General features: G+C 48.4%; 1 protein-coding gene across 6 annotated transcripts in view; it reads right to left on the bottom strand.

The window, feature by feature from the left end:
- DPF3 (double PHD fingers 3) overlaps nucleotides 1-24,152 on the bottom strand; it is a 262,300-nt gene extending 238,148 nt beyond the window's left edge. The window contains exon 1 of one of the 6 annotated variants that reach the window (XR_009399201.1): nucleotides 22,665-22,973. Coding sequence is in view for 5 of the 6 variants with exons in the window: in XM_059373821.1 (XP_059229804.1) it covers nucleotides 22,665-22,903 (239 nt within the window). In the remaining variant the exon portion in view is untranslated. Of the gene's footprint in view, nucleotides 1-22,664; nucleotides 22,984-24,110 lie in introns of those variants that run through there. The other 5 variants (XM_059373825.1, XM_059373821.1, XM_059373823.1 and 2 more) reach the window with 5 other exon arrangements.
- Nucleotides 24,153-24,447: the final 295 nt, after the last annotated feature.

Below are 24,447 nucleotides of genomic sequence, written 5' to 3'. Positions count from 1 at the left end.
TGGATGATGGATGGATGGATGGATGGGTGGACGGATGGATGGATGGGTGGATGGGTGGATGGATGGATGGGTGGATGGATGGGTGGATGGATGGATGATGGATGATGGATGGATGGATGGATGGATGGGTGGATGGGTGGATGAATAGATGGATGGGTGTGGCTGGGTGGGTTGGTGGATGGATGCGTGGATGGGGGGTGGCTAGGTGAGTGGGTGGATGGATGTATGCACAGATGGGTGGATAGGTAGATGGATAGATTCTATAATCATTAGGAGCCACTGACAGTATAAAGAAACTGAACGATGCAAAACTCCCTATGACTAGGGATAGCCTGACATGGGAGAAACTGCAGCTGAGAAGTCAGTTTGGAAGCTCCTGCCAGTGTCCCTATGAGCACTAGTGTTGCCTGTGTAAACGGAGGAGGAGACAGAGTCCAGAGACATTGCCAAGGTTAAGTCAACAGAACCCAGAGACCAGGTGTATGCGGGGGTGAAGAGAGACAGGAGCCAAAGATGACCCTGAGATTTTTGCTTAAATAATAGTGAGCCCCAAGGGGAATTAGCAGCTTTAAGGAAAGAAGAAAAATTCATTTAGGATATAAGTTTGGAGGGGAACGCCAAGGAGAAATGGAGTGGGCAATAGGATAGTCAGGAGGAGAGAAGATCAAATTGTGAGCACTGGCCAAAGCCATAGGAATTTACCTATTCATTTCTATTTTCAGCACTTTCCATGTCCCGAGCACTTAGTATGTACTAGGAGCTATGGATATTGCGGTGCCCAAGACAGGCAAGGCCTGTGCTCTCACAGAACTTACATTCCAAGGGGAACGGCAGACTAAAAACTGGTGAAGAGCAGATACATCATTTCGAATGGTTGTCTGCACTATGAAAAAATATATACCAACGTAATATACCAGGGCAACTGTTGCCTCAAATGTGAAGGTCAGGGGAGGCCCCTCTGAAGAAGTGGCTTTTGCCATAGTGAGGTGGAGGGCAGGAATGACAAGGAAGTTCCTCGCTTCGTGCCTTTGATTTTCCTGTACAAGTCTGGTGAAATCATCTGCTCAGAGCGGGAGGATGGAGTGGGTTTTCAGGTCAATGGAAAATCCTGGAACAAGTGCTGCAGGGGAGAAATGAAAAAGGCTCTGGAAAGAGGTTATGGTTGGGCACTGAGGACCTAGCTGAGGGCTGAAACCATAATATGTAAGGGAGCCTATCGATGAGGACCATACACAGATTTTACAAAAATTATGTATCAGTGAAGCTTTATGTCCCTGCAGCTTTATTGAAACCAGCATTAATGCCCTAAGAGTGATCTGGAATCTCTATCCCAACTTGGTGCGAGATGGGTGTGCTGGAGTGTTTATTTGATTTTAATCAAGTTTGATGGACTGTGAGGGTTTTCATTACTTGGTTTGATCAGGCACATTCCCACCACCGCCACCCCTCCCCCACAGAGTCCAGTCCCTTCTGTCTGTGTTTCTGCTACAGCCTCCCCACTCAAGCCATCCCACAAATTAATTGCCCTCAATGTCCACCCCGCCACATCTGAAAGATCTCCCCAGCACCCACAGGATCAGCACCAAGGTTTCCACACCGATGCTTATAACCGGGGGCTTCATTGCTGGTCCAGCCTCCCCTCTCCCAACTACCCAGTCCGGCTGCCATTCCTTTTTGAACCCAACCCTGTTTGCGTGAACAGACCCTGGTCTGTGCCTCAGCATCTTGGGCAAGTTGCTTCAACTCTGGAGAGTTCTCTCCTCTACAAAATAGTTACTGTGATCTGCTTCCCAGCAGGACGGCATGAGTTAATACGTGTGAAGCACGCGGCGCGGGACCGCTGAGCAGAGTGTAGGTGTTTAAGAGATGGTCACTGGAACGAGAACAAGCGTTACTTTAAGAGGCTGCTGTGGAACGACCGGCACGTGGGACACACACACACACACACACACACACACACACACACACAGAAGACACTGGGTCCACGGCCATTAACATTGCTACTGTGTTCTGCTCTGGGATGCGCCTCTTGGTTTCCAGTGCACTCTTCTTCTTTGGGCTGATCTTAAAAGTCAACTTGCAGCTTAGAGTCTTAAAGTCTTCAACTTACATTAATATTCAACATACGTCTTGTCCCTCAGCCAGACAGAAATTTCGTGGAGAACAGAAATTGTATCCTCTGCTCCTTGGTATCCCTCTCCCCCCGCCAGTGTGAAGCACAGAGCCCTCCACTTCAGGAAGTGCTAAATAATTCCTGATTCATGTGCCTGGCTAAGAGATGGCTCCCCCCTCTTAAAGGGAAGGCTTCTCTCTCCTCTGCTCCCTAACTTCTGCCCATCCATCAGGGCCCCCTTCAGCCCTACCTCCTCCATGAAGCTGGCCTGTGAAATTGATTGCTTCCTTCCTTGAAAGTCTATGGCTCCCAATATCTTGTCATGTATTGCCTTAGAACTTCTAGACTTTTAGGACAGGCAGAACTAAGGGGGAATACACATGCAGTCCACCTTGCTTTCACCAGTACTCGTTTTATATGCTTTTCTAACCAGATCGGGGGACCGCCAGGCTGTACCACAGGTCTTTTTCATGAGGAGGAAGCAAAGGTTGAGGTGATGTCAACCACTGGGACCCTGGACAGCTTTTTCATAGGGCTTCTGTCTCCCGTGGCTTCGTGCCAACAAAGTCCAACCATCAGAGCCCAGAACGAAAACAAACACTAGAGCACAATGGGCTACCACCTCACACCTATTAGAATGGCTATTACCAAAAAGACAAGAGTGAACAAGTGTTGGCCAGGGTGTGGCGAAAAGGGAACCCCTGGATACCTCTGGTGGGAATGTAAACTGGTGCAGCCACTGTGGAAAACAGCATGGAGGAAGCCTCAGAAAATTAAAAATAGAACTACCCTATGGTCCAGCAATCCCACTTCTGGGTATTTATCCAAAGCAAATGAAAACACTAACTCAGAAAGATATCTGCACTCCCATGTTCATTGCAGCGTTATTTACAATAGCCAAGACATGGGAACCACCTAAGTGTTTATCAGTGGATGAATGAAAAACAGAAATGTGGCATATGTATATATACAATGGAGTATTATTTGTCCATAAAAAAGAAGGAAATCCTGCCATTTGCAACATGGATAGACCTCAAGGGCATTATGCGAAGTAAGTCAGACAGAGAGAGACAAATACTATATGATCTCACTTATATGTGGAATGAGAGAACAGAGGGAGGGTTGGGGGAGTGAAATGGCGGAAGGTGTTTAAAAGACACAAACTTCCAGTTACAAAATAAGTAAGTCCTGGGGATATAAGGTACAACATAGTGACTATAGTTAACAATGGTATATTTGAAGGGTGTCTGGGTGGCTCAGTGGGTTAAAGCCTCTGCCTTCAGCTCAGGTCATGTTCCCAGGGTCCTCGGATCAAGCCCCGCATCGGGCTCTCTGCTCAGCGAAGAGCCTGCTTCCTCCTCTCTCTCTGCCTGCCTCTCTGCCTGCTTGTCATCTCTGTCAAATAAATAAATAAAATCTTTTTTAAAAATAATGGTATATTTGAAAATCACGTAGAGAGTAGATTTTAGGGACCCCTGGTTGGCTCAGTCGGAAGAGCAAGGGACTAGTGATCTCGGGGTCATGACTCCAGGCCCACATGAGGTGTAAAGATTACCTACATAAATAAAAAACTTCTAAAAATATATTTTTTAAAAAGTTGTCAAGGTGCCGGGGTGTCTCAGGTGGTTAAGCGTCTGCCTTTGGCTCAGGTCATGATCCCAGGGTCGTGGGATCAAGCCCTGCGTCCCACTTCCTGCTCAGCGGTGAGTCTGTTTATCCCTTTCTGTCCCCCAACTCCTTCTCTCTCTTTCTCACTCACTCTCTCTCAAATAAATAATCTTCTAAAAATTTTTTTAAAAATTAAAATAGTTCTCATCACAAGAAAAAAATTATATGTCTGGTGATGTTAATTAGACTGATGGTGGTGATCACTTTGTAATATACATAAATACCGAATCGTTATGTTGTGCACCTGAAATTTATATAATGTCCGATGCTACAGAAATCTAAACTTCAAAAAGTAAAAAAGCAAATGAGAAAAAAAAAGTGCCGAGACCCTCCGTGGTGTGTTGTGCCTTTATGAGGCGCGTGAGGCCTGGGCACCGGCCTAGACCTCACCAGGCCTCTGCAGCCGTGTCCAGACAGTAAGAGAGACCACCGGTGGTCTCGAAGATATTCCCTAGATCTGCAGTTCCAGTCACTGGTTATGCCTATGAGCTGTCCTGTTAAGGGACAGACTGAGTCAAAAGAGCTCTCTCCCTCTCTGGTCATTAGCTCGTATGGGGTCCTTTAAAAGCTCGTCTGATCCTTCTGCTCATTCTATCAGGTGTTTCATTCAACAGACATAAAAATGAGGGCATCCCAGGGCAAAGTCTGAACCATTGAAAAGACGCCCGCCCCTGGCCCCGTTATCACTGTTGAACCTGGGTGATGGCTTTATGGAGGTTCTTTATGCTAGTCTGTCTACTTTCATACGGGTTTGCTATCATCCATACTAAAAAAAGTTAAAATAATGAAAAACCCACCTCATTCCACCCTTTTCTGTGCTAGATACTTACTTTCTGGATGGATCTCCTGAAACCCGCCCCCCCCCCAAAAAAAGGTACTGAATTTTTTTTTTTTAAAAAGAACTACATCTGGAAATTGTAAGGATTCACTATTTTTTCACCTTGCACACTAGAGAATAGAGGGGTGAAGAAAGGCACAGTGGGGTGTCTGGGGATAGCCATAAAGCATTGAGCCCCCTCCTCCCATGGGCTCCGTCACTTTGTAATGGTGTCAGCTAGGATACTACGGTCCCCAGATCCTTGTCTGCTCCGGTGTACTGTTGCCTGGCCCAAAGAAGACCATCTGTGCCTCCAAAGCCCTTGGTCCACATGTACCCAACTCCACAGTTAAAGCTTCATTACATTTGTTGCTGCAGGTACAGGGCTGGGGGACGGTGGTTCTCAAGCTTTAGAAGACAGAAGAATTAGACTGCACAGCCTCACCCCCAAGATTCTGGTTCGATAGATCTAAGGGAAGGCCCAGCTGCCTACCGGTCCATCAGTCACACAGGTGCACCTCCTGTAGCTAGTCCAACCTTGAGAAGCCCAAAGGAACGGTTTGGAACAAGACGCAGGCACAGCAGAGGGAGGCAAACTGCTCCAAACTCTACTTGGGAAGAAAATCCATCTAGCCACAAAATCAAAAGCTTCCCAGGCTGGGGACAGGGCGTCAGTTTCTTTCCACTACCAGATGGGCCTGAGAACGACAGGAAGGAGGAAAGCAGGTACAGGGAGAACTCTACTGTCATGGCCTTTTCCAGTTAATACCCTGTCCATCATTTACATGCTCCTATCGTATTTCTGTTTTCTACATTTTACAGAAAAGTCTCATCAGAACTCACTTGTTCTTCCCTTCCCATGGCCTACTGCTAAATCTCCCTATATATCCAGGGGGATATTTTTAGAATGTGGATTGGATCAAGCCAATTCCTAACTTGAAAACTCTACAACTGGTCCCAGCTCTTTGGGAAAAGTACACATCTCTAAAATTCCCATCAAGGCCCGTGTGTTCTCGTCCCTCCTCACCTCTCACCATACCGTGAGCCCCATTTTCCCTTCTTTTATGGCACTCCAGCCCCAGCAGCCTTCCCTGGTTCCTCCAATATGCCACAGGACCTTTGCCTGTGCCATTCCTCTGCCTGGGATAAAATGTTGCCTCTTTAAGGAGACTTTCCCTCAACACACAAGACCAGAACAGTGTTCCCTGCTATACTCTCTTACATCCTCCTGGCTTTTCCAGTATAACACAGATCCAACTTTTATTTATATATTTATATGATTAGTGTCTGTCTCCCCAACTAGACTGTAAGCTCTATAAAGATAAGGTCCAAATCGGTTTTGCTTCCATTGCCATAATAACTGGTACATTATATTTGCTCTGCTACTATAAAATAAATGCCAAGTGCACCCTTGTCTGGAGAGATTGTGAATGAAAAAGAGAAACAAGACACAAGCTGGAGAAATTCATGATGTACATGACAGGCCAGTGAAACAGTGCACTTTCTCCTGAACGTGGGTAACTGAGAACCTTCTCCATTATCACAAGAACAGTGGTCACCAGACACCACAAGATCTCAGGCTCTTTAAAAAAAAAAATTTTTTTTTTTAAATCTGTCCAGGACTGTCCCCAGAGGGCGATGAGAATGTGACTTAGCCCTCAGGGAAAGTAGGGGCTGGAAAAGAGGCCAGAGCAGACTGAGGACCAACCTCCTCAGTGCCCTTCCTGTCACCTCTCTGGACCCGGAACTTTGTCCCTCAGTAATGGGACTCAGAGAGAACAAAGAGGAGAAAGTCACAGACAGCACCGATCTTCCTCCCTCCTATCTGGAGCCACAGAAACAGGCGAGCTCAGGTTATCTGCATGCTCTTCTCCCCCAGCGATGAACTGGGGGGTAGGGCGGGTGGGGAAATTTAGACCAGTCAATTCAGAAAACAGGGTGGTTTTTCTGCTGGGCCATCAGACACATGCCCATTCAAGGGAGACCAGGCGAGCTGAAGTTTAGGTCCTCTGACTAGGCTACCGAGTCCCATCAATTACACCACGTGGAAAAAACTTTGGACGGTTAAAAATAACATAGGGGTCTGGTGTTTGGAAGATCTGGAGTGTGGAATGCCAGCTTGTCAAATCCAGAGCACTGCCGACCACAAGCGTGTGCTAGGAACATGCTTACACACGCCCGCCGGGAAAGGAGGGCCACAGACCAGCACGGTGCCCGCCCCGGCACGAGAGCGCAGACCAACTCTCCACGGCCCCCCTCTTCGCTCGGAAGGACTTCCAAGCCCTCTTCTAGCTGTGGATGGGGCAGGGCTCCTCCAGGAAGGAAGGGCTTGTCTCCCCCTTGGAGGAGGCTGCAGTAGATGGAAGCATGAGCCTGAAGTTCAATCACAGCCAAGTCTGTTCCCCTCCGAGTGCTGTGTTTCTGCTTCGGTGACATTCTCGATCTTTCCCAGAAGGACCCACCGTGGGCACCAATTAAGTCGCATGCAATAATCGAAACTCCCGGACAAAACATCCCACAGCGAAATCTTTCCCAAAGTTCCCTCACACATTCTTCAAAGAGTAAAAAATAAATTAATAATAATAATGCCAGAGTTCTAGAGCTTCTTTCTTCTGACGAAATCAGAGGCTCTCTTCCTTAAGATCCCATTTTCCTTAAGACGACCATGTGGGGGGAAATCAGCTAGTTCATCTCTCCATCTTACAGACAGAAAAGCAGGGTCCCTGTGAACATCTAGTAAGAAGGTCATAAGAGCCAACTCTTCCAAGCACTTAACATGTATTAACTTATTTAATTCTCCCAACAACCCTCAGAAGGCAGAAACTATCGTTCCTATTTTACAGATGAAGCAACAGAGGCACAGAGGGGTTAGGAATCCTGCCCACTGTCAGGGACCTTGCATTTGAACCCAGACTCTCTAGCCCCAGAGCCTGCATCCGAGCTCCAGGCCCCAGCCAGAGAGACCCTGCCCGCCACACTGCTGTTCCCTGGGACAGTGCTGGGGCGTCCCGAGCCCAGGGCTCTAAGGAACGCTGAGCACCGGTGTGATGCCCCGCCTCCCCCCCTCCCCCCTGAAAACTCCCTGCGCCCCAGGCCTTCCTGCAGGAGGGACAGGGCAACACACAGGTGCACAGGCTGAATGGGCCATGGGGGCCCGTGTGCCTGGGTGGCTTTGAGGGAGTAAGACCTGCAGGATAAACCAGCTGAGTCGTCCCAGAAGGAAACACCATCCTAGAGTCCTAGAGACTGGCAGCCCCGATTTGAACCAGGCTTTGATTAAGCCATGAGGATCAGCGTTTATGTTTTCCTCCCTTGACCACATTTGTATATTTTATTTATACCCTTTATGGGTTATTGCTGTTATTTTGAAAGAAAAGATGTGGTGACTGAATGATAGAGAGGGGGAAAGATTTTTAGTTTGACTGCTTCAACAGGCTTTATGCCACAGTCCTTCCCTATTATTTATTTATTTATTTATTTATTAGGATTTTATTTATTTATTTGACAGACAGAGACCACAAGTAGGCAGAGAGGCAGGCAGAGAGAGAGGAGGAAGCAGGGGACCCCTGCTGAGCAAAGAACTCGATCCCAGGACCTTAGGATCATGACCTGAGTTGAAGGCAGAGCCTTTAACCCACTGAGCCATCCAGGCACCCCACAGTCCTGCCCAATTAAGCAAATCTACCCATGTGTGAGCCAGGACTGTCCTATAGTGGATGGGACAGGGGCTCACACCAGCATAGGCCCCCCATGTGCCCCCTGCACCCTACACCTCTGGGAGGAACCCTGTAAAGGACCCAGAACATATTATGAAGGAAACCAAGAATGAGGATTCCATTGAACCTTAGTGAGGAAGTCTTCGGAGGCAGGCAATCCTCCTCCTGCTGGAGGACAGAGGCTGGCCGCTCAGCCTCCCCCTGAAGCCTCTCTTGGCCTCCGAGGTGTTCAAGTACTTCCCAGGAACTGGCTGCCACACTGGGACTCCACTCAGAGCAACCAGGTGCCAGGCTATTTCCCATTTTTACCTTCTGTTCATGGACCACCTTTCCACTCCCATCCAGCCAAACAGATCCATTCGCTCCCCTCCACACATTCCTTCCCACCTGGCCTTTTCTCCCCCAGAAAGGAAGGGGATTCTAGAAGGAATTACTCAAATGATTCCCAGATCTCTGTTCACTTCCCTGTCATGCCTGCCCTTCCCCACCCTCAGCCCTCCACTGCTCCTCTAAGCCTGACCAGACCCCATTGTCCTTCCAGACTCAGCTCAAAGCCACCTCCCCCCTGAAACCTTCTCTGACACCCCAACCACAGGACGTGCTTTTTCTTTTCTGATTTCACAGACCCCTAAGGGGCTGGTCCGCTCATTTAGTGCAGAGTAACCTCACACACTGTGTTTCTTCTCACCTGGTTTGCTGTGTGCAAGCTCTGACCTTTTCCTCCTTCCGTCTCCCCACGCCCACAGGCACGAGATTGAGTGTGCCCTCCTGGGGACAAAGCAAATACTCTTCCCTTCTTTTTGTGCCCCTTCAGGGCTTTTTGATCAAGGTACGATGCACGAGGAAAAGGAGAAAGGTGTCAACAGGGCAAGGACAAAGGGACCAAGGGGTCAGAAAGAAACCAAGGCTGGAGACACAAACCTTGATATTAGGCATTAAGTGGATTATTCCTCTATCTAGGGCTCAGAGAACGCTGGGGAGGCTTAGGCCTGAGTCAAGGAATGAAATAAGAAGCAGAAAGCAAAAGAAAAATAAAAGGGTAACCAGCGGACTTTTCTTTCCTGGGGATTTCAAAAAGCTACAATACAGCCTGAAGGAGAGAGGCCAGAAAGTGGCCCAAGGCTGCCCAACGTGGGTCTTGGAGAAGGGTGGGCACGTTTCAGATCTTTCATATTGTCCAAAGTAGTTCATTTGGGTCGAAAAGGAGACAGGAACTCCACGGGGCAATAACCAAGATCGTTCCATCAATCAGAGCATCTTTTGTTCTGTACTTCTCAGGAAACCAGTCTCATTCCGGGCAGGTCATGGATGGGAACGAATGATTGCCAGAAGAGGGACCTATATACTATGGGGTCCTCTCACTTTGGCAGCTCATCAAATATTAACACAAGAATCCTACCTCTCAAAGGACAGCAAGGGCTAGCTTGGTCTCAGATGGCTCAGCCTCACGAACCAATCAGGCTCCATCCCTCCTCTCATGCTGACCCAAAACTCCAGCCCCTGGAATGGCAAACAATGCCCCCTGGTGTGCTCTGGACCGGGGAACCAAGGGAACTTTCCGAATTTCACAGAACTCTATGGAGGAGCGTTCATCTCAGCCACCTTGTGCATCACTGACCTAAAACCGAATGATCCAAACCTGTTTCCCATCCCCCAGAGATATGTGTAATTAGATAAAATGAGGACAGAATATGTATAAGTATGTGTTATACTGGGATGACTGCCCAGAAAGGAAATGAGCACCAGGAACCGGCCGGCCCTGTGCGAGCCCTCTGCACCGAGGGCTACACGCTGGGACTAAGACACAGTCACTTGGAGAGAAAGTGCTGGTGCGATGTGACCTTTCTGAGTTGACAAACACTTTTGTACAGTTCTGCTTCTACAACCTAAGTTTGGTGCACCATCAGCATTTTCTCTGGCTTCCTGCACCAGGATGTCTGGTGGACCAGAATCTGAAATAAAACTTGACTCGAGGAGCCCATCACCACCTTTGGTCTTCACCTTACTCCTGACCCAGAACCAGGCCTCTCTGCTGGGTGGTCCCTTCTCCCAAAGAGCCCCACCGCGAAATGATGTGGAGCATGGAAAAGCAGTAAGGGTACATACAAAAGTGACAGTGATATTCTTCTCTCTCTTGATATGAAAAACGGAGGCCCCCACATGATCTCCAAGACCTCATTTTTTGCTTCACTGTCAAGCAAATTTATCTGCATTGACCATAGTCGGGACAACGAGTCATTCAGAAAGCTTTATCCATGGAGGCATTGGTTCCATGAAAGTACGCAAAATGCATCGTCTCCAAGAATATACATCTGAAAACAGTGACTGGGCCATCTTTACCTCCAAAACTCAATGGAACAGGTCCCAACACTGGGCTAAACCATTATGGTACTCTCACCTTCTGGCCTCCACCATCTTAAAAACTCATAAAAGTTCTCAGATATAAAGAATGCTACAGGGAGTACCTGGGTGGCTCAGTGGGTTAAAGCCTCTGCCTTCGGCTCAGGTCATGATCCCAGGGTCCTGGGATGAGCCCCACATGGGGCTTTCTGCTCAGCCGGGAGCCTGCTTCCCCCACCCCCGCTTCTCTCTCTGCCTACTTATGATCTCTGTCTGTCAAATAAATAAATAAAATCTTTTTTAAAATAAATAAATAAATAACGCTACAGGAAATCCTATACATACATAGCTGAGCACATAGTAGATGCTCAAGAAAAACATGGTCAGTTTATCAGTGGCTGTTCACAAGCTTCAGGTTACTTACTTCGTCCCTGAAAGGAGCAAAGTGAGAAGACTTGTCTTGGCTTCCCAAGACCAAAGTGGGTCTTAACTCCACAAAAATGAAACGGTGAAGAAACTGAGGGCTGGTATAACTGACACCGACGTTCATCAGAGCCAAACATGCCACGTGCAAGCAAGGTCAGGCTGGTGCCTGTTTCCCAACTCCTGAAACTGAAGAATTTAGAGAGAGGAATTCTGCTGCCTTTTCCAGACTCCTACAGTCAAGGGAGACAGTGAGAAACGTGTCTGCCCTACAGGGCTGGAAGCGAAGTAAGTAGGAAGACCACTATGTCTGCTTGAGATTTCATTTGCTCAGCTATTCTACACGTAGTTCTTCCAGGCCTGCTGTGCTAGAGCCTGGAGTGACAGGCACAGACAACCACCATCCCAGCCTTCCAGGGCCTTGTTCCGACTAACCAGAGTTGAGTAGTTCAGCGGCCAAGATCTTGGGACGATGGCGCCGAGGCAGGCGTGGCCGATTCTACCTGGTGGTCTGCACGGACTTCACTGGAAAAAGGGGGGCCTCCGAAGTGCCTGGAAGTTGAGCAGGTAGGTGCCCGCGGAATGTGCCTGGGGCAGGGAGGGGCTGGAGGAGCCACGGCGCTTTGGTAAGACTATAGGAGAGGATGGGGTCACGGTCCCTCTGAGCAGGGATACGGAAGTATCGTTTTAAGATCACAAGCTCACCCACGCCCTGCATTCTGGGGTTCTTAACCTGGAGCCTCTGGACCCCCACGGCATCCACAAATGGGCTCCTCAAGGTCCAGGAACCCCACATGTAGATGTTCACATGTATATGCATTTTTTTTTTTCTGAGAAGACAACCCACCACAATTATAGGATTCTCTAAAGGGTCTACAGTTGCCAAGGAGAGATGAGAAAGAGACATTCCACAGGACATTAAGTAGCCTGAACCCCACAGTGTGGGGTGGAAACCATGGTTTTCTGTCTCTGCCTCCCACATAGAGTTTGGTCTCTGAACTGTCCTAGGTTTTCAGAAGTAGCAGAGCGAAAAGGATGAGGGGAAGAAATCACCGTTCTCATTACCAAAACCAACATCTAGGTACACTGACTGTGTGCCAGGTGCTGGGCACGGTTTTAAAAACCAATACCTCTTTCCATAAACCCGGGGAAATATGTCTTTTCGGTCTCCTACTCCCAGAGCTAGAATTGCAAAGCCAGGTCCCGAAATGTGAATACGAGTCACCCAGGGCAATTCTCTGCAATCCCCAGATCAGGCTCAAACTTTAGCTGGCAGTTGCCTAGCAACAGGTCACCCCGAAGACACATCACCAAACCGAGATGCCAAAAAGGCGTTTCGTGGACAAGCTGGTGCCGAAAACGAGCCCCCCACGCAAGTCTGCCTGCCAGGTCTCTCTGGGATGCGGGGGTGGGGTGGGGGGAAGGGGTTGACTTTGCAGCTGGAAGGCAGAGCTGGGAAGGTGTGCAAGTGATGGTGTGTTTCCCCCCACCCACCTGCCCCCACATTGGGAAGCAGGCACAGGAACACAGAACTGAGGGTTGAGGGAGAAGGCAGCCAGAGTAGAGAAGGCATCTGGCGCCTCCGCACAGGCTCTTCCCAGCCATTTCGGAAGCCACATCAAGTGGCAAAGATCTGACTTGCATCTCCATCCAGACCTCCACCTACAGCTAACTCAGGACCCAGGAAGCAGCCTCTATCCAACTCTGCAGGCAGCTTCCTCCCTTTCAGAAGCAGCAAGTCCGAAAGAGGCAAAGAGATCTTACTTTCTAAAATTGCGATTTTTTTTTTTTTTAATGGAAAGCTCAGAAATTCCTGCAGCTGAGTCAGGTGAGCCTGGGAATCCCAACAACACAAAGGCTCTCACCCAAACCATCACACAGGCCAACACCGGCCCCTCTCCCTGGGCAGGTGCTAGAAAAGTTGGGTAGACGGGGCCTTCTTAGAACACATCATCCCTTCTCCAGAAAGGTCTTGGGGGCTGGGGGAAAGGGCCAGTAAATACATCAGTCTGAAAGAGATTCAGGAAGAACAAATGCGGAAGTCAAACAACAACAAATAAGGCGGATATAAATCCAGATAAAATATTAAAATCATTAAAGGGCTGCTGCTCCCTGAAGATTGGGAAAAATGAAGAGAGTTAATTAAAAGCAATCTCCATGCACTGCTGAGCCAGCCAGCCCTGATAAATCAACAGCTGGGGCTGCTGTGGAGGGCAGTCAAGGGGCTTCGGGGTAGGGGGGGTTACCGTCCAGGGAGGGGGGTTGCTGCAGAAACAGCCGTGACGTCAAATTGAACCCCGTGACTTAAGTTTCGCGTCTGTTAAATATTTTATGGCCACTGAATAAAGTTGTTCTTCGATGGGGAGAAAATGATCAGCAAACAAAGAGGGGAGAAGATATGGATGAAGAGGTATTGTTGTTGGATTCAAAACATACTTGGAACTGTGATGTCAGTATCTCTGATCTTGCCCCAAATGCAGAAGCATTCGCCTTTTTTTTTTCTTCTCTCTCTCTATCTGATCACAGATAGCTGCACCTTCTCCGATCTCTCTACAAAACCCTGGGTGATGTTTGTCCGGGGGGCGGAGGGGGGCGGTGGTTGAGGGAGGTAGGGCCAAGTCAGGGAAGGGAACAGAGGGAGGGCAGATAAGAAAGACCTTAAAAATTCTCATTGCTGACTTTTAGCACCAAAACACAAAAACCAAAAAAAAAAAAAAAAAAAAAAAAAAACTCAAAAAAAAAAAAAAACAGAAAACACAGACTTTTAGCACAAAACAAAAACGTCAGCAAAAATGATGGGAACTTTTTTTCTTGCTTGCTTGCTTTCTCTCCTTTTTCCCCCCTTTCTTTCTCTACATCTTTCCTTCCCCCTTTTTTCTGCAGTCCGATAAAGTTTTTGTTTTTCGTTTTAAACAAAAAACAGCTCAGAATTTTCAGAATCAATCTAAGTTACAAAACAGCGATTTTCAAAGTGTCACAAGAACAGCCCTTCTCTCTTCTAAGGGAACCCTCCAGCTCTTCCTTGATGGAAATATAATCAAGAGAAATGATTGGGGGAAAGTGTTTTTTTCTCCTCCATAGAACTGGGATTGGAAGGGGAGTGTGTGCATGGGGAAACATAAGGAATTATGCATTTGGATATGCATTTTAATTAGGTGGACAGAAGCAGCCGCCTGTTAATTTTTCTTGCTTGTTTCCACTTAGCATTCATCACAGGCAGAACCACCATAGAGCGCTCCCACGATAATAGATGGTTCTGCATTGGCTAAGTCCTCAGGGAAAATAATTAGCAGGAGAGAATATATTCTCTCCACTCCCACTACCCCATCCACCCTGCCCTCCCCCATCCCCAGCACCACATTGCCTCCCCTCCCCACCCCCCAATCCAAGTGGTTTCCCTAGGAAAAGCCTAGTGGGGGGAGTCCCGCCTTCTGGCTTACAAGGACTTACTTTGCCCTGCCAAAGAACCAGAGTCTGGAAGGAGACACGGACAGACTGGAGGCCTTCCTTGGAGGGGAAGCTTCTGGATGCAGGGAGGGAGGCTACCCTGCTGACCGAGTTCTGAGGGGCAAGCTGGCCATCGGTGTTGGCCAGGACAGGATGAAGAAAGCCCCGAAGAGGGTGAGACAGTTCTCCTGAGTTCACCGGGCAGCAAACAAAGATATGTAAAGAATTGTTAGTTGAGGATAATGGGAGCCCAGATGACATCTTTTACTTAATTTGCTTTTATAAGGTAAAGGAATGTTGGAGTGTTGCAGCAAGCTTGACTCTGAAGGCTGGTGATGAAAATGGAACTCCTCTAGAATTTTGACCTCTGCCACCATGCGCCCCATGGTCTACTTTGACATAAAGAATCAACTCGGACACCTGATCTCCTGTGTTAAAAGCGCACCTTCCTCGTTGACCAGCAGACGGAAGCTCGAGCCCCACCGCCGCCACTTCTCTCCTCCTCTCTTCCTTAAAGTTGACTTGATAGAAGGAGTCAGATATTGCCAGATGACGGAAGCCCAAGCTCCCGGAAAGCTCTCCCCTCTGTTCTCCGAGCTTGTGTTTCCTCTGATGTTGTGGGGCCCACTCAGTTCGGAGCTGACAATGGGAAAAGAAATGAGGGCTTCCCCTAAGCTCATATTCTCACCTATTTCTTACCCAGACAATGGGGAAAGTCCCAGTGAGATCTGGGGCTATTTACACGCAGCTGGATGAGTAAGGCTTTGCATTTCCTGAGAAACAATGATTAGGCTTGCTGTGTAAGGCCGTACTCATTTCATTTGTTTGAGTTTTAATATATAAAAATAATGTTTAATATATGAGGAATGGTTGACTCTGAGAAGGCCTCAGTTCTAGAGGCCGTTCTAGTTACACGTTCTAGTTACACGTCCTGAAACCGCCGTTCTAGTTACACGTCCCATGTGCACTTTACACCTGTGGAAATGTCTTCGCACCCATTATTTCGGACACCTTGGGGGCCAAGCAGGGCCGGGTGCAGGGGAAGGGAGGAGAAAGGAGACCTCCCAAACCCTTCTTGCTGAGGAAGCCGATAGGTCTGATTTACTAACTCTGGCCTTTTAAGCTGTCCCAGGCTCCCTGGTGCTCCCTTGCCCCCTGTTGCCAAACGAAACTTCCACCCTGCCCAGGAAACAGACCATACCTTCACTCCAAGGTTCACCAGGTCCTGGAGCCTCCCCACGCCCAACCCTGACACACCCCGTGCCCTCCAGAGGCAGTGGAGACAAGCAGAATGCGATCTGCATGGCTGGGGAGAAAAGTAGGGAGTCTTTGGGTTCTCCAAGGAGTCACCTGGCCAAAAAAAATAATGGTATTCCTACAGGGGAAAGGGGATAAGGAGGTTGCATTTTACAACAGTATTAGTATTTTTCCCTAAGTTTACAAAGTGGGCATTGCCTCTACTATTTAGAAATGTAGTCCCTAAATTTTAAAGAGTCTAAAAATGAAGGGCATATACCCAAGAGAATTGAAAGCAGGAACTCAGCTATGCACACACCCATCTTCATAACCACGATACTCACAATAGCTAAGAGACAGAAGGAAGCCAAGTGTCCCTCTTCAGGGGAGTAGATCAACAAAATGTGGTATGTACCTACCATGGAGCACTATTCAGTCATTAAAAGGAAGGAAATTCTTGGAGTCCCTGGTGATACAATCGGTTAAGCATCTGACTCCTGGTTTCAGCTCCAGTCCTGATCTCAGGGTTGTGAGATGGAACCCCAAGTCAGGCTCCCTACTAAGTGGAGAATCTGCTTAAGTTTCTCTCTCCCGCTCCCTCTGCCCCTCCTTCCTGTCACACTCTCACAGGCTTGCTCTCTCTCTCTCACTCTTTCTCTCTAAAATAAATAAATACATCTTTTTTTTAAAAGGAAGGAAATTGTGGCACATTTTACAACGTAGGTGAACCTTGAGGACATGATGTTAAGTAAAATAAACCATCACAAAAGGACAAATATTGTGTGATTAGGTGCTTAGAAAAGGCAAATTCATAAAGACAGAAAGCAGAATGGCTGTTACCAGAGATGGGGAGTTACTGTTTAATAGGTACAGAGTTTCTGCTTGGGATGATAGAAATATTCTGGAGATGGATTCTATCAATGGTTGTACAACATTATGAATGTACTTAATGCCAATGAATTGTACACTTTGGAATGGCTCCAGTGGCCCATTTATATGTCACCAATGCTAAATATACATGTTATGTATATTTTACCACAATGAGAAAAAAATTAAGGGGCTGCGTCTGTCTGCTGGAGGTCAGGGTAACCATTTTGGTTTCTCTCTTATTTTGCCTGAGAATCACAATTTGGGCTTCTGTGAATTCTCTGATGGGTTTTGCAACCCTCTCTTCCTCTTTAGGCTTGTAGAAAATTACCAAAGGAGTTTTCAACCAAAGGAAAGCCTGATAATAACCGCCCCCCCCCCAGAGGAATCTGGAATATTCTGGAGGCATATCACAAGAGGAGGAAGAGGAGAGGCAGTGGATTCCAATTTAGATAATTGCTAATACCCACCAGGATACAGCTAGCCCCTGCAAGTCTGCTAGCCACCTCCATTCCCTCAGCGGCAACACGGGGTCCACTAAAGGAAGCACAGTGAGACATCAGTACAGGTCCACTTACTTCAGCTCACTAAACAGACAGGGCTCTGCAGCTACCCATATGGAAGTGAAGTAAGCACTTTTATTTCCATGTCAATAGAATGGGTGCCATAGGGGAGGAGAGACCATGTCCAGGGAGACTGTGGATAAATGAAATCCAAAAGAGAACAATCTTCTGCTTGCTTCCCTCTCTCCCTCCACACATTTAAAGAAAAGAAGGTGGGGGGAGGGGAGACAGGTGTTGTCAATAATTCCAGTCTTTTCTATCACCAAAAACTTTATCTGAGTGCCAATAAACAGCAAAAGAGGCCAGATAAGTCTTCCCACTTCTCTCTCCTCTCTCCCTCCTCTGGTTGGGGTGCTAATGAGAAGAAAAGTGTTCGCGGAGGAGAATCAGAAGAAAAACCCATGTTCTAAAGGGCCCACCACCTGGTCCTCAGCCTTAGGTGCTGAGAAGGGAAAGGGGTGCCATCCGTGTTAGAACCCCAACCGGTAGCATGATGTGGCAGGACTGGACCCAAGAAGATGAAACTAACAAAAAACTCCCCAGTCTTAACAAATCCCCCTCAGAAACACACTTTAAAAATGAGAAAGAATTTGAACTTTGGCCCCTAACCATCCCCCCTCTCCTAATCAACCATAGTAAGAGCTACCACCAAGCTTTTGACCTGAAACGAATCTGGGCATCCAATTGGGAATTTGGGTGCATCCCCCTCACCTTAAAGACAAGGGGTCTGCAGCTCAGAGAAGCTCTGTGTCCAAGATTCAATGGCAGGTTCGTGGCACCACTGGGAGCAGGTGCTCAAGGCTCTGGATTTCTCTCTCAGAGCTTTTTCTCCTCCGTGACTCTGAAGTCATCACAGCTACAGAGACAGGCAAGTGGTGAGAAATGAACATGGGAGAGTGACACAGTTCGAGATAGGGGCCACACTGATGCCAGGTGGGAAGCTGGAGATGCAAAACCTTTTCTGCTGGAGCTTCCAATGGCAATTAATACACACAGCAGGTTTTCAAAGTGAATAACGACACAAATGCGCTCAAGTCACAGCAACCTGAGATGACCACAGCCTCTGGATTCAGTGGGGGGAGGGGAGGGGGGAAAAGGGGGATTAGGCATGTGTCATCATTGTTTCCCAGACTCCTATCCAAGACCCGGGTGGAGAAGGACTCACTGTGGGCTATTTGAACCCCATTATTAGGCACTCTGAGTCTAATCCCCTCGCCCCTCCCTGCTTCCAAACATAGCCCCTAATTCTTAGCCTTCTCAAGGCTTCTCTCTCCCCTTTCCCACCCCCCACACCACTACCCTTCACAAACACAGCCTAGAAATTCCCGACACAGCCCTGTCCCCTTTTCCCACCCACCCCCACCCAACACCTTCTAACCACTGCTTTTAAAACTCTGATGCAAATCACAGGCTTCAAAAACCTTCCTTGGGTGACAGTTTTACGATGCTAAGCCCCATTCATCCATATGGCCTCACAGACTGTGAAACACTAGTAACCGGACCAATAAGAAAAACAAATGAGAAAAACACCACAACACCTCATCTCGCCCCAGTCACTGACACAACTAAAGAAAACTTTGGAACTTGCTATAGATCATATCAGGCTCTCTGCCCATGAAACGGTCATCTTTTCAGAGTTCTGGACCACACAGAGGTTTTACCCACTCACCTACTTGCCACCCATCCCAGCCCCAGGCCACACTTTATCTTTCCTTGTTAAAGAGCTACATAGTCAAAGACTATCTCGAGCTGGGAATCACACTTAGAGTGGCTCCTGCTGGATAAACCGAGGCTGCCCAAAAACTCTTCAGCAGGTTGTGGTCTTTCTTTGACCCTGGGCTTGCCACATTTGGCTACGCTTCTGTCTTCTACTGACTTTCAGAACATTCAAAAACCACAAAATTTATTTTGTCGAGGTTGGGATAATAAACAGACCTGGATTCTGGTGTCTTTTATGACCCACGCCCCCCCCCACCACCACCACTACCATCAGTGGAGGCTCTGCTTTGAAAACAGAGAAGTCAGCCTCAGTTTCCTTTCTGTTTCTGGTGCAAAACAAAGCCTGCTGACCGTGCATTTTATTTTTTGCCTTGATCTGAGCAGAGGGCTCTGAAGCAGCTTTAGACATTATGGTCTTTCTCAGATGTATCCAAATTCCAGCTCCCTGCATGATTGCATAAAGACAGAGAAAGATGAGATGTCCAATTAAGTGTCCTCTGAATGCCAGCCCACCTTGGGGATCTCGGCATTGTCCATTCTCTTAGCCATCTCTAGAGGTCTCCCAGGTGGTCTGCAAGGCAGGCTATTTTCAGAGATTTACCCTGGGACAATGCCTCTACTTGGGTTCTGGCAGAAATTAATATCCTTTATGGGTATCTCATCAAAACCAGACACTCTTCCTGCTGAAAAATAATGTGTGCTAATGAAGTTTGGGGAATTCAGGGATTTTTTTTTTTTTTTTTGAGTGGCAACCAGAAGTAGATGGAGAATGTGTCTCTTAGGCATCTGTTGGCTTAAAATACCTGAGGGTCCTTTTTCATAAGGGGCTAAAATGATGCCCATAAAAGGCAACAAGTTCACAAAGTCCCAACCGCCATATCCCCCACTTAGTACCTACCCACGGTCCCCCCTACTCAGACAGAAAGAGCTAAGAGGAGATTAGAACCAGGAATGCAGCTCCCCCCACCCTCTCTTCCCTGATATCTAAACTGAGTGCCACAGCAAGAGTGAGGTCTGGCTCCCAAATGGCCACAATTGCACAACATTCACAGGCACTGAAACCACTTTAGATTACAATACAGTATATCCATATCCTAGGATGTATAAAGAGATGAAGATTTGAAGTCCATCTACTCACATGACCTGTTGTTTGAACTTGGCTAAGTAAGTGTGTATTTACTTCTCCCAGAATTGTGTCCTTAATAACAAAACAGATAGAGACACATACCTCAAGCAAGGGAAACTACTTACAAAAGAGTTTCAGTACAATTATGTATCTGTAGGTTCACAGTTAGAAGCATGACGAAATAGTTCGCTGGTCTCATTCTTTTTAAACAAATAGTTACTTGAGGAAAAGCCCTGTTGGTTTATATAGAATAATTAAATAATAACAACAGTTATTCTTTTCTAAGCAGGCAGTTATAATAATAGATACGTATGTGCATAATCAAGTCTGGCAGAAGGTGGCAGACATTCCCAGTTAAGTGCATACAAACCAGGGTTTTGATGACTTAATAAAAGAGTAAGTTGTTTAAAGTGTTGATAGCAGATTTGGGGGAGGGTGGTTTACTTGAACTAGAATATCGAGTAAGATTAGAATCTATATTAAAAGCATCATGTTTCCTAGGTATACAGAAATCAACCAGAATACGTTATGTGACTTACTTCTACATAGACCTTTACCAAACCCATATCTATGTTACCTGCATGGGTTTTACCTCATTACATGGCCCTTCGCTTGCTTGTCCATGTAAGAAGTGAGAGTTACTCACAGTCTAAGCTCAGACCATGTAGCTGCTAAATTAAATAATGTGTAATACCCATTTACACATCATACAAGTCTATCAATGTTGTTAAATTCTATTTGTCCAGATGTGACTGCTTGGTTGTGGGGCCACCCGCCGTGTCCTCTTTGTGATCTGATCAGTCCAGGCGGCTCCTGTTTCTGCCTCTAACACCCTGTTGGGCAGTAATAAGATGTTAAAGGCGCCAACAGAGAGAAACCAGACTGTCAGCTTCAGAGAGGAAGGGGGTGAAGGGTACGAGGAGGAGGAATAAGAAAGGGAGTTGAGGGGGGATCAAAGACAGGCAGGAAGAAAGCCACACTGCTAAGAGAGGAGATGCGGTTCCAAGGAGCTTGGGACCCTAAGGAAGACCCCAAAGCAATGAGATTCAAATTGTACCATCCAGTCACCCGAGCTATTAAATTATTAAATGTCCCACATGGAAAAGCTATAATGAAAAATGGTCCATACTCTGGGTAGGCAGAGCCCTACAGAGGTGTTGCATGAAACCAGAGCTTACTTTTTCCCCAGCATATTAACCTACCACCACTTTATTCCCCAATCCTAGAGGAAACCTTTGTGTGATGGTTTCTGTAGGGGGCGTCCGTGTTGTTAGCTTTTTTTTTTTTTTTTTTTTTTTTAGGAAAGGAAGAGAGACACTCCGACGCACACAGAGAAAATGCTAATGTCGTTCAGCTCCGTTTCATTGTCAGGAGGGACACAAGAGGATAAAAACCTAGCTCTCCAAACCATTCTCCCTGCTCCCCTCCTGCCAACACCACCATCCATCCCTTTAGCTGGATGTGTCTCTGCGCTTTGTTCTAATTTATCCTATGCATAATTTATTTACGTGTGTATTGTTTCCCCATCAGCAACTTTTAAAAACAAATGAAATGTATAAGATGTTTTATTAAACAAGTTGTTTTCTAAAATTAAGGCTTATGGTGTAGGTTTCCCAATAACAACGTGTGTGCTCCTGCATTAGGAGTTAAAAACCGTCCGGAGTGCAGGAGGCTTGGCTCACGGGGAGAGGGAGGTGAGTATTGTTTACACCCCCTTACCTCCGGGGAAAGGGTTTGGGATGCAAAAAGGAGAGGCTAACTAAAAATGACCACTCAACTCCCATCTAGAAAAAGCAGGCAGGGGTGTTGTGTATATGCTAGCGCGTGCGTGTGCGTGTGTGTGGCGACACAGAATTACAAAACATCTCATTGCAACTGTCTCTAATTATACAGAGTACGAGTATAATAATTCAAAACTAATTCCACTAAACCAGCCCGCTTCTCCGTCCCTTCCTCCACCTCTAATGCCACCCTACTCAGACTCCCTCGCCAAACACGCACCCTTCTGCAGTTCAAAACACAAACAAACAAAAAACTGGAGCGAGCTGGGAAACCCTGGAGCGTAGAGATACTGCGCCTGCCCGCGCGTGAGCAGGCTCCAGGGTAACGATGGTACCGCTTTCCCAGTAGGAAACAAACCTGGCGCACACGTGAAATTGATTTCTCTAACTTGAGTTTACCAGGTGGCATCGGCCCGCCTATGTGATTTCGGCTGGAAATGGGGAAACTGCAAACCAGCTGTAGGTTCGGTAGAAACTCACAGCATCAGCGGTGTGGCTGGGCGAGCGACCCGGAGCGAGGATGCGGCGAAGTTCGCCCATTTATTCTGCCATAAAACATTTTCTTTCTTGGGTGAAACGCTGTGGCGTTCAAGTGCAGTGTATCGGAACCTGCGAGCGAGAACTAAAGCCGGGAGCCGCTCTATGATCAACAGCATCTTCCAGTATCCTCTTAACGGCAGCTTTAATATATATGTGTATTTAAAACTCCGATACGGGGGGCATTACTACCTTTTTCCCTATTACTGATGCGAGATAAGCTGGTGCAAACACGTGCTATTATTGTCGCGCGTTCCTTCGCGCTGGGAACAGCCCCACCACCACCGCGCCCCCCCTCCCCCGGTGCGAACCTGGTTTTCAACTCCAGGAGGAGCCTGGGGTGCCAACGCGGTGCGCTGAGTTGAAAGAACCTGCACGGGCATCGGTCACACACCCGGGAGAATTCTGCATGAAACGCCCCCCACCGGCACCTCCCCCTCCCTTCGCCCTCGGCTTCCAGCCCAGCTGGGAAGTCCTGGTCCCAGAGGCGCGGACCCCGGAGCCACATCGCGCGGCGATCCGGAGGGGAGCTCTCCTCTGCCAGCATCATTGCCAATAGCACCCCTTGTAGAGCGACGCTAGTTTTCCGAAGCTCCGCGATCGCGTTCGGACTTGGCGGCTTAACAGTTCCACCGACTGGAAGGAAGGAAGGAGGCCAGGATGAAAAGGAGGAGGAAGGAAGGCAGGCAGGAATTGGCTGTCGGACTCGGGAACTGGTCCCCGCATGTCCTCGCCCAGCCCGCCCCCCTGCGTCCGGGATCTGGGCGTCCGCTCAAAGTCTCCCGGCGGCGGCCAGAGGCACCTGCCCCTCGCTCTGGCCGGGAGCAGAAGCTGCCGGCTCAGGCGGGGAGCCCCAAGCTGCCTCTCCACCCGCTTCGGCTTTTCACCCAGAGGAGGCGAGAACACCATTCATAAGACCTGCAGGTTCCCTGCCTCCAAATCAACCCCAAGTTAACCCGAGTCGTTAATATACTACAGCCAGCTCACCCACAAACACACACGCATAAACACACACACACACATAAACACACACACACACACACACACACACACACACACACACACACACCGGTGACCGCCCGGAGCGCCGTCACGCTCGGGGGGCTGCCCCGGCAGGAAAGCCCCGGGCAACCACCTGGGCCGCCGCAGGGCTCCCGGGACCCACTGCTCCCCCTGCGGTCCTCCCAACTCCGGAAGGTTTGCACAAACTCCCCGCAAGCGATCGGAAGGCGTAAAGCGCCCGGCAAACTCCGGAGGTGCCACGATCCGCTCGCCCCGGCGGACCCAGCAGCCCGGCAGGGGCTGCGGACTCAGGAGGCGCGGGGCTCAGCCAAGTGCACCCAGGCGGCCCCTGCCCGGCGCTCGCCCCCAGCACGGCCGCCCCCCGCGCCGCGCTCGCCGCCCCGCGAGGCCGGGCACTCGGGGGACCGTGCTGTCCCCGAGCTGCCCACGACCCCCCTGTAGAGCGCTCGAGTGCCTGGCTCCCCTGCCGAAAACCCCTCTCGGTGCGTCCTCCAATTAAGCAGAACACAAATGTAACAATTTTCTTCTTGTTAATTGCATCTCTTGACATTTCTGCGCGTTGGGGGGAAAAAAAAGAAGATGAAGAAGTAAGAGCTGAAAGAAAAGAGAAGCCCCGCCGCGGCTGCAGGCGCCTGCAAGCGCAGTGCTTTGGCAGCGCTTGGCACGCGGAAGGCGCCTTTTTTTTTTTCATATTGAAATCAGGCGGAATATGTACATTTTTTAGTCTTACTTACGCTTTCAGGGGGTTGTGAATGACAGTCGCCATTTTGCTACAATGTAACAGAATATTGTCTGTCTCAGAGTTCTAAAGGTTCGCTCAGGGGAAGCGGCGAGCCAATCAGAGCACGGGATACCGGCCTGCTGGCCAATTGGCGCTGCTGGTCGCCAGATGGGCGGGGCCTGCACGGTGGTAGTTATTAGGGGAGCTGTCAAAGCCCAGAGGTCACTCCCTTTTGTAGAGCCCGAGAGCAAGCAGGTCTTAAAGGGGCAGTACCGCGCGAGCAGCTCCTTTTCGGATTGGGGAAAGTGGAGACGCACGGGAGAGTATTCTAGTTTGATTTGAGATCCTAC

The sequence above is a fragment of the Mustela nigripes genome, chromosome 13 (assembly GCF_022355385.1).
Source record: "Mustela nigripes isolate SB6536 chromosome 13, MUSNIG.SB6536, whole genome shotgun sequence".
Lineage (NCBI taxonomy): Eukaryota > Metazoa > Chordata > Mammalia > Carnivora > Mustelidae > Mustela > Mustela nigripes.
Note: the sequence above shows the minus strand (reverse complement) of the source record. Positions and strands in the feature narration are given on the sequence as shown.